This window comes from Anopheles funestus, chromosome 3RL (genome assembly GCF_943734845.2).
Source record: "Anopheles funestus chromosome 3RL, idAnoFuneDA-416_04, whole genome shotgun sequence".
Taxonomy (NCBI): Eukaryota; Metazoa; Arthropoda; class Insecta; order Diptera; family Culicidae; genus Anopheles; species Anopheles funestus.
Window position 1 is genome coordinate 29297149 of NC_064599.1, and position 13941 is coordinate 29311089.

The 13941-nt window shown below is 43.7% G+C and overlaps 5 protein-coding genes across 9 annotated transcripts; 3 read left to right on the forward strand and 2 right to left on the reverse strand.

Annotated features, from left to right (window-relative positions):
• Nucleotides 1-4: 4 nt before the first annotated feature.
• Nucleotides 5-8844, reverse strand: LOC125771249 (E3 ubiquitin-protein ligase listerin). Of its 2 annotated transcripts, none has more exons than XM_049441661.1 (14): nt 8740-8844; nt 8379-8675; nt 7663-8261; nt 6240-7590; nt 4475-5605; nt 4126-4398; nt 3839-4065; nt 3585-3768; nt 3327-3510; nt 3165-3247; nt 2629-3102; nt 2446-2560; nt 486-889; nt 5-404 (listed from the first exon to the last, which is right to left on the reverse strand). In XM_049441661.1, the coding sequence occupies exons 2-14, from the start codon at nt 8409-8411 to the stop codon at nt 177-179; spliced, it is 5286 nt and encodes a 1761-aa protein (XP_049297618.1). In that variant the 5' UTR covers nt 8412-8675; nt 8740-8844; the 3' UTR covers nt 5-176. The 2 variants fall into 2 exon arrangements, with proteins under 2 accessions (XP_049297618.1, XP_049297619.1); XM_049441662.1 differs by having other exon boundaries at nt 5-89; nt 134-404; nt 8379-8838.
• Nucleotides 878-2595, forward strand: LOC125771253 (uncharacterized). Its single transcript, XM_049441666.1, has 2 exons — nt 878-1331; nt 1400-2595. The coding sequence occupies exons 1-2, from the start codon at nt 921-923 to the stop codon at nt 2414-2416; spliced, it is 1428 nt and encodes a 475-aa protein (XP_049297623.1). The 5' UTR covers nt 878-920; the 3' UTR covers nt 2417-2595.
• Nucleotides 8808-11311, forward strand: LOC125771250 (uncharacterized). The gene is made up of 3 exons (XM_049441663.1): nt 8808-9035; nt 9122-9689; nt 9760-11311. The coding sequence occupies exons 1-3, from the start codon at nt 8904-8906 to the stop codon at nt 11211-11213; spliced, it is 2154 nt and encodes a 717-aa protein (XP_049297620.1). The 5' UTR covers nt 8808-8903; the 3' UTR covers nt 11214-11311.
• Nucleotides 11312-12497, reverse strand: LOC125771258 (UPF0389 protein CG9231). Of its 3 annotated transcripts, none has more exons than XM_049441673.1 (3): nt 12369-12497; nt 11739-12020; nt 11312-11660 (listed from the first exon to the last, which is right to left on the reverse strand). In XM_049441673.1, exons 2-3 carry the CDS (start codon nt 12017-12019, stop codon nt 11438-11440), a joined length of 504 nt encoding a protein of 167 aa, XP_049297630.1. In that variant the 5' UTR covers nt 12020; nt 12369-12497; the 3' UTR covers nt 11312-11437. The 3 variants fall into 3 exon arrangements, with proteins under 3 accessions (XP_049297630.1, XP_049297631.1, XP_049297629.1); XM_049441674.1 differs by having other exon boundaries at nt 12314-12494; XM_049441672.1 differs by having other exon boundaries at nt 12277-12493.
• Nucleotides 12498-12782: 285 nt separating this feature from the next.
• LOC125771259 (nuclear nucleic acid-binding protein C1D-like) lies at nt 12783-13797 on the forward strand. Of its 2 annotated transcripts, XM_049441676.1 has the most exons (3): nt 12787-12832; nt 12940-13213; nt 13282-13797. In XM_049441676.1, the coding sequence occupies exons 2-3, from the start codon at nt 12944-12946 to the stop codon at nt 13492-13494; spliced, it is 483 nt and encodes a 160-aa protein (XP_049297633.1). In that variant the 5' UTR covers nt 12787-12832; nt 12940-12943; the 3' UTR covers nt 13495-13797. The 2 variants fall into 2 exon arrangements, with proteins under 2 accessions (XP_049297632.1, XP_049297633.1); XM_049441675.1 differs by having other exon boundaries at nt 12783-13213.
• The last annotated feature ends 144 nt before the right edge of the window (nt 13798-13941 follow it).

Here is a 13941-nt window from a genome sequence, read left to right on the forward strand (position 1 = left end):
CCAATTATGTTTAGCTTTTGTTCGTATCGGTTTTGATTACTTTTGAGTGTGGTTTAAATAAAGACATATTACTATCTTCATCAATCTAACTAGCTTAACAGTACACGGTATGTCCAATTTGCTTGCATCCTACTCGAATGGGTGGTCCTTCTCTCGAACTCGAACAAGAACACCTCCTAGAAAATATGTCGGCAAATGGGACAAGTGGATTTGTTGCTCGTGCTAAACCACCGGTACAGACATGGTCCGTGGAACTTCTTCTTGCATGTCTTGCAGGACAACTTTGGCAGTTGGCAAGTATCTTGATGGATAACGCTGTAGCACACATAGCACTCCTCTACACCTTCAAATTTGCGATCCAAATTTCGTTTCCACAGCGACAGTCCATCATTAATGGATCCGTTCTACATGAAAAAAGACGAGGAAAATATGAAAAGCAAAATAATATCAGCTATCGAACGCTAACTGTGAACATTTAATCCTACCTGATGAGTCAGAAAGATCGATAGTTGCATGACGACTTGACGGGACTGCAGGCGACCTCCGATTTGTTTACCGCCTTCCACCGTCACGGCACCGAGTGGAAAGTTACTCGGCAGAGTAATATGTAGCTCGATCTTTGCTTCGTCAATCGAATATACTGCCATCACCTGGCGCAAAGCCGAATGTACCTTGATCTGCATATTGTCCTGTCGGTCCTTCCGATCGATTAGTGCTTGAAATTCTTCCTGACACAGCAAGCCCGACACCGAGTTGGCCGTTATTTTGCTCACGATTGTGGAATACCGATGGTTTAACCCGTTGAACCACCGGCGCAAAATTACGGGCAGGTGGCGAAGCGTTTGGGCGTAAAGATGACAAGCGTAACGTTCCAGCTTTGTGCTCGGATCTAGTAGGATAGGAAACATATTGATAATTCAATGCTTAGTAGCCATCATTCAGATGTAATCGGTACAATTGTTACAACAGTTTGCAAAGGCACACATCGGTTTGGAAATCACATTTTGGAGAACACAACAATGGAGAATTCTTGTACACAAAATAAAGCTACCTGTTACGAGCTTTTCCCTCAGGAGCTACCCAACTTGGACGCAGTTCCATCGCTCGAAGCGGAGCTACGCAAAGGAGCAATGGAGCGATTGGCCAGCAGAAAATTTGTGGCACAACAAAAAAGGGCGGAAAAACGACGCTTTGTGCCTACTGTTTCTAAATTAGTACATCCAAATCCACCAAAGTGTCAAAAATGTCAACACAGTGGCAACTTTATTTTAGATCGTCAGATTCTCGAACCATCGGATCACATTGATTTTATCGCAAGACCTAAAGAAGTGGTAAGTATGTACAGTGCGTAGTTCAAATAGAAAATTTTAACTCATTTTGTCAATTTGCTGTGACTTAGATGCAACTCAAGAGACCGTACTACGTCGACCACAAACTTTCATCTGCAACGAATCGTATAAAAACATTAGCGAGACCTGGCGCTTTACACGTGAAGACTACGCTAGAAAAATACACAAAACTTTCGCCGGAACATGAACAACATTTAAAGAATCTTTTGGAACCGAAACCGTTCGTTACCATCATGGAATCGATTGGGTATGCAAAGCAGCAACGATCTGACGATGCTGTGTGGAGGCGGCATATGGCAAACCAGGAGCGGAAACTACTTCACAAGATTCACTATTGGGAAATCGAACATCTCAAGATAGTGATGGAAGCACTATGCAAAAAGCTTAAGGATTACTATCTATCTCCCAGCGCACCACCGTTGACAGAAGAGGGCGTGCAAATATCGCGCAGTGTTCTCCGCATTATTTGTCGCTTTTTAGACATTGCGATTCCTCACGCCGACGGGCAAGAAAACGGGGGAGATAATGATGTTATCGACGACTTTTATGTGGAATTGTCCAAAAAAATTGGTTTCTGGACAGTGAAAATTATGGCACAAACCGGTATAACGTTTGATAAGCAAAAATCTTTCTCGTACGTAAGAAAATCGGAATCTTTCGTATCGGTCAATTCGAGTGTTTTCCAGCTCGATTTAAGCCCGATTGGCGATGACGCCGTCGCCGTAGCACCAACGAGCATACTTTCGCTGGAAATTATTTACGACTGTGTGGATGCAGCGGTCGCTACGGTGGAAAAGGGAATTTGTGAAAGGCGCAATAGTGTGTGCATAGAAAGTGAGGAGAAAATTTTACAAGAGGACACGACTCGTTCGGCTGAAAACGAAGAAGAGTCTAAACCGGATCATAGCATTGTTATCGATATCGATGCTTCCACGCATAGTAACACTGAAAATGCAGACCAAACGTCTGATGATATTGAAGAAGATCAAGTAACGGTCATCGAAAATATTCCGAATGAAGAAACAGATGAGGATGAACAAGAGGAAGCGAAACAACGACAAACGTAAACCGGTAATGGCGCGTTCCCACCACTTACTTTTAATCTGATTCCATTCCAAGTTGGAAAACATCGCCTGACCGTACACAGCACAGGAATCGGGATTGCGCAATATTTCTTGTGGCATCAGCTTAAACAGTACCGGCAGAAGGAGCTGAAAAATAAAAATAAATTACCTATCAATTCGGACGAATCCTAGCAGCTGTACCAAATGGGACTTACCTCTTCGAACTCGTTGCGCGATATCCACGAGGTGTAAATGGATCGCAACTCTGATGAGGCTTTGGCACAGATACCGAGAATACAGTCCCAAAGCAATAGGTACGACAGGCAGTGTGATCTTATTTCCTGCTGCTTTTCACTCTCAGCTAAACTAAGCGTCGCTTCCGTGTCCGTTGGTTTGTAGGAAAAATCGGTTACGTATTCGTTCAACAAATGATGATACTCATCCAGCTGGAGTTTGAAACGTCGCAAAAGATGCCAGTTATCATCTGGTTCTTCGCCACTCTCCTGATGGTGTTCCGAGGCTTCGGATCGTTTCAGCAACTGTTCTTGATCGCGCTGAACTAGCCCAATCGATAGGGATTTCAGTATTGCGGTTGCTGCATATCGGACGCGTTTATTCCAGTGACGAATGTTCGTGAGGCAGAATGTAATCAGATCGTCTAAGGACGTTTTGGAGTCTACCTTATTTGTCTTTGTGAAAGAAAAAGAAAATGAATAGTGGTTTACAATGCAAACCATCACTAAATGCTTACCTTAAATACGTGATTAAAATCAACTGCCTCTATGTGCGAACATATGCTTTCAATAAAATATTGATCCGACTTACGTTCGCAATCTGTAAATTGAGAAGAATTATTAGTTTTCAAAAAAATAATTCGGAAAACCCTTACAAGTAAAAAAGAAAAGCTGCTTACCTAACGCATTCACAATTCCAATAAAAGCTTTCAACAGTACCAGATTAACATCCTTCGCGAACACATTGTCCCACTCCTCGATCACATTCGTTAACAGTTCCGAGGAGCTTCGTTTTCGCTCTGCAGCAAAGAACTGCATCAGTCTGCTAAACAATCTAAACAAAGCAGCAATGAAGAGCGATATCTGCGAAAAACGAAACAAAAAAAACATATGCAGCTCTGGCACAGTAATCTCTAAGCATGGAGAATCGTCCTTACATTATGCGTACGATAGTGGGGAAAGCTTTTTGAAACGGAAAGCGTCCATGAGCTCAGTGCAATACGGATGAAATCCCATTTGGATATATCCAACTCCGAGGGAAAATGACGCAACACCACCGTTAGCACGTTAGCCACCTCCACGTCGAGGAAGATTTTGTTTTCGTCGGCTTGTGCAAGATCACTAGAAGAGTATAATAAGAAATTCGAATTTTAATAAAACTATCTAAAATATACATCCAGTGTAAACTTACCAATTGTATAGCAACATTTTATTGGTCGCTTGTCTGGTGATGAGCTCATGCAGTACTATTAAGCAATTGCCTATAATTTTCCTATCGTTTAATTCGTTGTAGTTAGTGGAGAAATGGTTCTCTATCAGACAGCGCGCGGACGCAAGTTTCACCATTACGTCGAAATAGTTTTCGAACAGATTCGGACCGATCGGAAGACATTTGGGTTTCATTTTGGCGCTTAAGCACTGCAAACGAAAAGGGACTTTGTATTGAAAAACATAACTAAAGCTAATTGCAGAGCTTACCTGCACAATATTTATATACGCCACGAGCTCCTCACTATTGTTAGCTACGGTTGAAGCGTCCTCGTATAACAGAACGGGTCCATTTTCCTCATCCACGTACTGATCGATCACTAGCAGTGCATTTAGACATTTTGCCCAGACCATACCGTGTTCGTTCGCTAAGGCAAACAGCTTCTGCTTAATCTGCTGTACAATATCACGTGCTACATTTCTCAACAGGTGTGAAAGCTTCTCCTGAACCGCGAATATCAAACATTCCACGACCGATTCAAGCTGACGAGCAAAAAAAAAAGCATTATTAAATATTTTATACAAAAACTAACTACATTTTTTCTAATAAACTGCTTACCTGCTCCGTATTGTACAGTACCGTATCCCCAACAGAGGCCAAATATATCACAGACAGTACCTTCTCGTAGATCAACTCGGACCAAGTGTGCAAAATCCACAGTTCTTCATTTTCATCGTCATTAGTTTCACACACATCCATATCGTGACGTTCCTCACCGGCAGATGGTTGATCCACTTCCATTCGTTCAGTTTCTTCCATTTTCATTGGTGACGGTCGAAGTGTCGCTTTGCATGATAACTTTAACACGATGCTAACTGAACAGAGGGCCCGTATAAGCGTGTTCCGCATACCAACAACAAACTGTTGCTTGGACAGAGCGGGCGATGTATTGAGTTTCGATTGCTTTGTAATAAGTCGCCCCTGGATCAGCTCGATATATTCCGCCAAATGTGCTACCTCTTCCGTTTGAGCACCTACTTCAGATACTCGTTTTTCGAACAGTTGCTTCAGCATTAAATTAATCTGTTGGCAACGTTTGGGTTTGTCGTGTTTGTTAGATTCGGTGGCGCAAGCAATCAATTTGGCAGTAATTTCTGCCACTTTCTCGAGCAGCATTAATACGTCTTCCTGTACCACACCAGCGAGAGTGCACAAACGATCGTCGATCGTATCCATGCACAGTGCGGTAAGTGTGTCGTCTAGTTCAATATCTTCACCGGATAGTGCATCCTGCCACGCCGTAGTTGCCTCCCACAATGTGTCCTCCGAAAGATGTTCGCTCACTACATTATGCACGCTAAAATCGAACAGCGTGCAGAACAGCGTACGATGCAATTCCGTCAGCCTGCCGTCACTACAAATGACGGGCATTATTTGTGCAAGGAAACTTATACATCCATCGTGTAATTCCTTCTTCGATGCGTCCCGTATCGGGTGTGTAACGGTGTCGATGATTTTCTTACACGTTTCGGCATCGATCAATATTTCACCATTGCTCGCTACGAAAAAGCATTTTTGCAACAGTATCATGTTGTCCTTCGTGTTACCATTTGCGACACCGACAGCACATTCAATTATGTTACTGGATACTTCTGGCTGTGAAAGGAACAGCTTTATGTTCGGTTCTTGACACAGTGGATGACTGAGCGCCCGAAGAATGATCCAGCTTTGAACGGTTTTGTTCGACATCTGCAATGAGATAAGCAAACAATAATGACGAATGACTCATTTTACGCTAACATGAGACGTTTTTAATTTATTTATTATATTTATTTATTTTAATTTTAGTTTAAAATAGATTTTAAACTATATGTTTCATTTGCATAAATCATAAGCACGAATGGCATCTGTTTTTGCAGCAATTGTTTAAAAGGCAACCAAATATATTCAGTGCAGAAAGACCTCTTTAAAGGTCACTAATGGCAACGGAAATAACAAGAAACACTCCCTCGTGAAAAGGCATCATTCTCGGCACACCCAAACATTACCTTAATCTTTGCAAAACGGTGCAAAATGCGGTTCTTCCATCGCCAGAAAACAAAAACGATTGCTTTATTGAGTATCGTGTCATTGCACGCCATGCTGCCACCGATAAAAAGGCCATACGTATACTGACGGGTTTAGCGTGCGAGGCGCATTTTACCCTTAAACAGGATAGCAATAAATGTGTATGTCTGCATTTTAACAAAACCATGCCTAAAGCACCAAAGCACGCGATGCTAAAGGTTGATGTACTATTTCAGGTTTATAGTGCATTTTGCATGCCATAAACGCGTACACGAGTTCGTTTTCGATAAACGGTTGAAGAATGGTTATTACTTACCTTTATCCATTTGTTCAACAGCGCCAGCCGTTCGTCTGCGGTTAGATATTTGTACAGGATCATGATCAACTCCACGACGTATTCCGATTGCAGCTTTGCGTCCTGCAACCATCGAGCAAACGTATCGAACAGACACTTGATGTTAGGACTGTCGTGCGCTAAAAATACAAACAGTTCCCGGCACTGGAATGCCCGCACCAGGTACTCCAGCTGCAGTATGTAACCCTCATCGCGATCGACACTGATTTTAGCAATGTAAAGCTGACAGATTCGATAAACCAGGAGCTGTAACTGATTTTCGAAACGATTCGCATGATCACCGGTAGTTAATGGGCAGGTTCCACCATCCACTGCATCTACCGGGGGATTTTCTACCGCAAACTTTACCCGCTTGTGGGAAGTTCGCCGCAAGTTTTGCACCAGCTCGATGTGGGAATCGGTAATGTTTGCCGTATTTTCTTTACAATCAACACTTTCCTTGACGACGCCGTACAACCGCTCCCAGAACGTTACGAGCAAACGCACGTACAGCTGATGAGTGGCACTGTGTTGGCACCAGTGATCGAGCAAGTTGGCCATGCTTTGAAACACATACTTTCCTTGGGCCGCTTCACTCGTAATACACCACGCAATCACACCGACCAGGTGCTGCTCGAGCATGTTCAAACAGAACTCTTCCCGTGCCGTTTCCGGCATCGTTTCATCACGCAATGCTTGCAATACGACGTACTGGAACGCTTCGTAGTATGCCTGTGATACAGCGGTAACATCTGCCCGGCTCGACTGTACCGCTTTCAAGCCTTCGTTCATGCTCTCGAAGAAAAGGTTGTAAAACTTTGCTAACCGCTCCTCACCGAGCACTTCGCGCGTAAAACCCGACACAAGTGGAAGCATGTGTGGATAAACGCATGCAGCATTACCACCACCGCCAGATTTGAGCAACTTCCAAAGCTTCGGAAAAACGGCCTTATCGAAGTTTAGATGCTTATGCCAGCCTTGCAGATTGGCCTGGATCAGCACGATCGAGCTCCAGACGTGCGTCACAACCGTTGGATCCGTTTCGTCTAGAAACTGGAACACACTCGTCGTAATCTGTGCCTGGTGTTGTTCCACCAGGAATGGTGCGTACTGCAACAGTGCGGAAATCACCTCAAACCAGGCAGATCGAATTGCAGCCGTTTTGTGCTTGTGGTACGTCCAAAATTTTGGACTTTCGAGCAGTGTTGCATTTTTGTCAGTCGATTTTTTCAAATTCTCCGTAGGAATTTTGCTAAGGTAAAGCGCATACCCTCTCAAGCTGGATATGAGCACGCGTTGATATTTGTTTTCACACTCTTCCGGCGTATGTGACCTGGAAAAGAAACCCAAAAGAAAGTATTGATTTAATAAAAAGCAACACACTCAAGTGGTAGATTACACTCACTTCGGATTGCTTAACGTGATGGCCGTGTGGACGGTTAGATTTCTCGTGTAGTATTCCAGTATTTCATTCTCACAAAACACAAACACATCGTTCACCTTGCCCGGTGGGAAAGCACTATTGAACGAATGCAGGGCTGAACTTGCGGCTGGTCCATACGTATCGTACTGTGAAGAAATCCAAGCCGGAGCAAGCTGCTTCAGGAAAGGAGCAATTTCCTTACCGGCTCGGGTCACTATTGCGGCCTGCGCTTGCTGGCTTGCTTCACGCACCCGGTGCTCCGCATCGGTAGATAGATTGACAAACAGGCGTGGCCAGAATGGGAGCACCGCCTTCACTACCTCCAGCTCAACGCTGTTTATCAGCTCGGTAAACTCGAGCAAGGCCTTCTTCTTGGTGGTCGGATCCTTCTTCAGCATCTTGCGCAACACTATTTGCAGCGTATCGTCCAGGTTGGGGTCCATCTCGTCGACGCTATGGTTTGCGTCGATCTGTACAAACCCGGGCACTACCGGCATGCTCGTACTGTCTAGTGCGGCAAACCCGAACAACGTCGGTACGGATGTACCGAGCAGTTCCGCACTGCGGCCACTGCTTGAAGGCTAGCGAAAGAATCATTTCGATGGAAAATCGATTAGCACGGATGATGAAATTGATACAGTGGCGATATACCGCGTTGTTGTTCCACTGTACACGTCAACCAGGACGGTACCACTTACCTTGGTGTTTCCCTTGGTGCGCTTCCCGCCCATTTTGAGAAGGTTTTTCTATTTGAATTGATAGTGCACGATGCAACAGGCAGAAAGGATCGAATAATTACGACTCCCGTTGAATCACACGACACGATCTCAACCGATCTGCTCCGCGATATGATTCCAACGCGATACGTTCTCAAAGAACACACCTGTCAAACACAAGTACGGCGCCAATAACACAGAATGGGTCCAGGAAAGCTCACTCAAACAATGTGTTTCGTGCGTTGCTTTTTATTACACTTGTCACAACCAAACAGGAAACTATTAACCAAAGCAATTAAGACACAGATTATTTGATAAATCACTAATGTTGCTTATAATTTACCTTCTTTTTTCCCAGTTCGCAGAGAAGTGTCTGACAGATCCAGGTGTCAAATGTGACATGTTTGGATTTACATGGACTGTCTTGTTGCTGTCACGTTGTAAATTGGCAAACAAAAAGCACGTTGTTTTTCTTTCCCTAGTGTTTGGCTTCCAAAAATCTTCGAAATGGCAAGGCTGCTGGCTTATTACAATCTCTGTCCAATAAATAATGTTAACGATTTTCTCGGATTGTCTCGGGATGCCCACCCGGGGTGTGTTATTAACACGCTCGGAAGAAATATCATACTGGTCGTCAAAGTGAGTGGCTTTCCGTGTCGTACCGTTGTGGGTTGTGGCCTGGTTGGTTTGTTTTCCTACTTCATGCTCATGTTCTGCCTTTTCAGCTAAGCAACCAGAGACAGGTACGGAGCTGGACCGTACTCGAACGTCTCAGCAACAAGGTGGTGTATGATTTTCGGTCGGAACGTTACGTGGGCGTGTTTGGTGGACGGTACATCCGCTGCTGGACCCGAGATCAAAACGACATCAACACGGTGAAGAAGGTGAAGCTGTATCGATCAGTGCTGGATCTGTTTACGTTGGATAATGGCACAACTTTGTTATTGTACACCGATGGAACCTGTGAGTCGCTCGAAAGTGCACTGGAAACAAGGAAGCAGAACAAATTGCATCCTAACGATATGGAATCGTTACCACACGTGGATCCCAACACACATGCAATACGAGACGCGCAGATTTTGCTACTGGATAATGGTACACCGCTACTATCGTACTTTGTGCGGAAAGAGGAAGATGGATCGATGGAGCTAAACTATGCACTGCTCAATCCAGCGGATTTAAAACCCCACAAAGGTTTCGAAAAGATTGCACTGCAACGGATCGGGGAAGATATAAAGCTCGTCAGTAGCTGTGTGGTGGATGGAAGCGATGGACCATCGTTGCTGAGTATTTGTAAGTAATGGCATTTAAAAGTAGTTCCCGCGGTACTAATGATAGATTTTTTTCCCGATGCTTGTTTCAGGGACCGATAGTCGCATATTCAATCTTCAGCTTTCCTTTGGTCAATCGCCAAAGCGCGAGGATGGTGTGGGCAATTTTATCGAAATGGTACAAACAATCAACGTGAAGCAACCACTCTCGATGACCAGCATCGGCAAAGACTACGTGGCGCTTTATGCGAACAACAAAAATCAGGACGGTGCCATTCTGGTTCTGTTCAACGTACAGTTCAAGGTGTTCCAAGCGAAGCAGTACTTCAAGGTGTACTTCATGTCGTCTCGCTTTTGGGTGGTAGAAAGCAACATCCTACTTGCCTTCGGACAGATGCTTGCCGTAGTACCGTTCAAAATCAGCAAGAAGCAACTGTCGGACATGATTGGAAGCCAGCAAACATTCGACCTTACGCACACGATCGACGATGAAAGCATTAACGAGGAGTGTGAACTGTTGGACGTGTACTCTTTTGACGAAATGTTGTCTGAAATTGCGACGAAAAAAGAACAGTTAAATGGATGTAGCGAACATGAAAAGGACGGCGATGATGCGGATGCCAATCTCGCAGAACCACAGTACAAACGGCTGTACAGTGAGTTTGAATTTGGCGAAGTGCTTCGTGCGGCTTATCGGGAAACACTTCCGGTCGACGTAATTGAATGTTCCTCGCTGCCGAACGATATGGTACAGGTGAAACTTTTCAACAATGCCGATCTTACGTTGGGTCCGTTGATTTTGAGTGACAATTTCGAAATCACGCTGGAAGAGTTGGAACGCAGCGGTTATTCGGAGATGGAAATTACTGACCGTATCGTACCGTTGCTGGTGCAGGCAAATCTAACCTCCGATCTTGCCAAGTGTCTTAAGCGTTACTCAGTCATTTCGGAGCGAACGATCGTCAAAGCGTTAAAGTACGCTCTGTCCTTACCGGATCCAGAAATCGATGCTCCGGCTTTGGCTGATGGCGAAACATCAAAAGTTACTCCTAGGAAAGATAAATCGGAGCTACCCAATCAAGATGTCTTCGTAAAGGCGCAAGCAAACCACACGTCACATTTCGATTTGCTTAATGTGGTTCTATCGTGCAGTTTTAACCGCAGAGCTTTAACTTCGCACACTCGAAATGAGTTGGATTTTCCCACTGTTATGGTTCTGCTAAAGCATCTAGAGTACCTCCTCGTTGATCCGATGGCAACGCTCAGTGAAACGCTGCACAGTGTGGAAAATTTCGATAGTGATGAGCAAGTGGTGCAGTGGATCATGGCACTGCTGGATTCACATTACCAACAATTCATTCTATCAATGGAGGATACCGTGCACGAACAGTTGCGACGGCTGTTGGACATAGCCGATCGACATATCGGGTTGTTGAATGAGCTGAAAACCCTACCTCCTTCCATCCGCCGAACACTACAGGAGAAGCCACAAAAAGCAATCAAAACGAAGCCGTGGTATAACGTTGAAACGGTTACATTGTACTAGACAGTTCAACTGCAGGCATTATAAGTTAGGGGATAACATAATAAACACGGCCTCGTAACACCTTGCCGTTTTTGGTGAGGAACAGCCTTCAAAATATATGCACGGCTTGAGTTGTGTATTTACACGATGGTTTACATCCCTTTCTAGTGGCACACGTTTAAATGTTCGATGGTTGCAAGCAAAATAACACCTCGATCGGTGACTGCCTCTCTCGGGAAGGCTTATTATTTCTTCGATACAGCTGCCAAAGATGCTTCATCCTCGGCGCGTGCCTTCTCGTTGTATTCCTTGTGCCAGTCGAGGTTCATCTTTGCAACGGATTCACCACGCTCCTGTGCCTTTTTGCCGCTGATCACCATCACGATGCATCCGATCGCGGTGGCAATCATCATGTAGTTGGCGATCTTGATTCGCACCTGATTGCGGACACGTTCCATCTTTTCCTGGCTACGTTGGGGGAAATGGAAAAAAACGTACAAATTTAGAAATTCATTCAAAATGCAACCTTTATAGATCCACCTATACCTGACAAAGTTGGGAACTTCTTCGATGGATTTGTAGCGTTTCGTAAACACTAACATACGCTTCTCTAACGCATTCGGTGAGTGCGTATGTGTGCTTATGTTTGACCCATTGTTTCCGGTGCCCGATCCTGCCGCCGGGGAACCTTTCGGTTGCTGTGGTTTTTGTTCGATCTGGGAACAGAAAGATCGCGGTGCAGTGCTACGTGATCGTAGCATCGTCACCGATCGCGATACACCTGGCGATGTACGTGCAATCTCGCACGCTGTACGTAAGTAGTTCATCCTGCGCGGATTGAGAAGAGAAAGAAAAAGAAAGCATAGCAGAAAACCGGTCCCGGCGAGTTGAATGAGATGGGTTGGTATGGCATCATGGATTTTGGAATGCAAACGCTGCTTGGAAGTTTATTGAAGAGATTTGTCTCGTAAAAAATGTGTAGAGTGTCCAAAAAGTAGATTATTTACAAATTTCAATCGACAAAAAAAAGATAAACAACACTGCAATGCCACCCAAAACAAGATTACACAATACATTCACTTACGCGAAATGGAAAATCACGAATATTAACAATTATTTACGATTCAAACTGATCTTCCAAGGGCGCCAGGCACACCAGGCTGCAAGCTCACTTACTTATGGAAAGATTGTAAAGATTTTTGTTCAATTTATTGCTATTTATTTGGGGAGAAAAAATGTTAATCGCTGGGAATCACTTCCCCCACCAATAAACAATGCTAGACAAAAACAATAACAGCAACAAACAGCTGAAACCTGTCATGGAACTGTACACACTAGTGCTGAAATTTGCAAATTTGAACAATATCCGGAGGTTTTCATTAAATTTTCCCTTATTTTTGGATATTAAACAATGCCTAAAATCAATTTAATTAAAAAAAAACAAAATTAATAAGAACAAAAACTGATAAATGCTGCTTAAAATTAAATTATGTTTTTTTATTTCTGCACATCCAGCGAACGCTTCAAATGGAACGCTTCGCAAAAAACGCTTCAAATTCATTTGACAACTAGCAGTGACTATTGTTTGTTTATATTTTGTATCTTCCCGGCGCGTGCATTACATACGCCACGTGAAAAAGGTATAAATAAGTCCTTAGTATCGTAAAAAGCTTCGTTTTATAAAAAATTCACCCTTACCGAAACCGTCACCGAGTTTAGCTAATTATTCCCAATATCGGAACTATAGAAACATGGTGGATACAATAGAACAGGACGCGGAAGAGTACGCAGCCGAATATGGAGTACTGAAGGGTGATCTTGTGTTTATTCGCAACAATCAAAACCTGGTGCAAACTATCGAACAAATCCAGCAAACGCTTGCGAACGTGAATCGTGAGTACGATAATTATGCCAACTTTACGCTAGAGCAAAAGGTTCGGTTCGATTCATTATGTGCGTTCTGTGTGAACGCTCTGTTCTGGATGCACGAGAAGCTGCTTGGTCGTCCAACTACGGTTATGGTAAGTGAATGTTTATCACAATACTTCCAAAGCAGAATATGCTATAAACTATGTCCTTTTCCCAACAGGATGACATCAAATCAGATCTCGATCGGGTGCGAGAAGCGATGAAACGGTTACAGATGGTGCACGATAATCTAACCAAACGTCCCCACCTAGATAAACCAGCTGCTAAACGGTTCATTCGAGCCGGCCTGTACGATTTAAATAGCACACCCGACAAATCGGACGGTGCGCCACCAAACAAAAAGAAACGGATGAAGAATAGAGAAACAGAATGACCAGTACCAATCTAATGGCGAGCGGAAATGGCATTTATGAACACCACAGTCTGTATAAAATATGTGAAATGAAACTGCTAAAGGGTTTTATACAATTATACACTACTAAACAAAAGGATAAACGAAGAAAATAAACTCTAATATTAAAGATTACTTGCCACGTAACGGTGCTTAATCAGATCTTCGTTTGATCCTATTTTGAGAAATGTACTTCGGTAGGAAATTTCGCACAAAGTCATCTGCTAGGTGAGAAACGATAAATTTAAAATCATAAATATCTGTTTCGAGTTCCAAAGCCTAAAACACTAGATCCATTTATCATCATAACGTGTAGATGACCAACGGCATAAGACACGTTCCACGTAGAATGGATACATAATATAAGCGCTTTAGGTTTTAGGAAGGAAATAACACCCACAAATAAATGTTGCCGGATGTGAAGAAAAG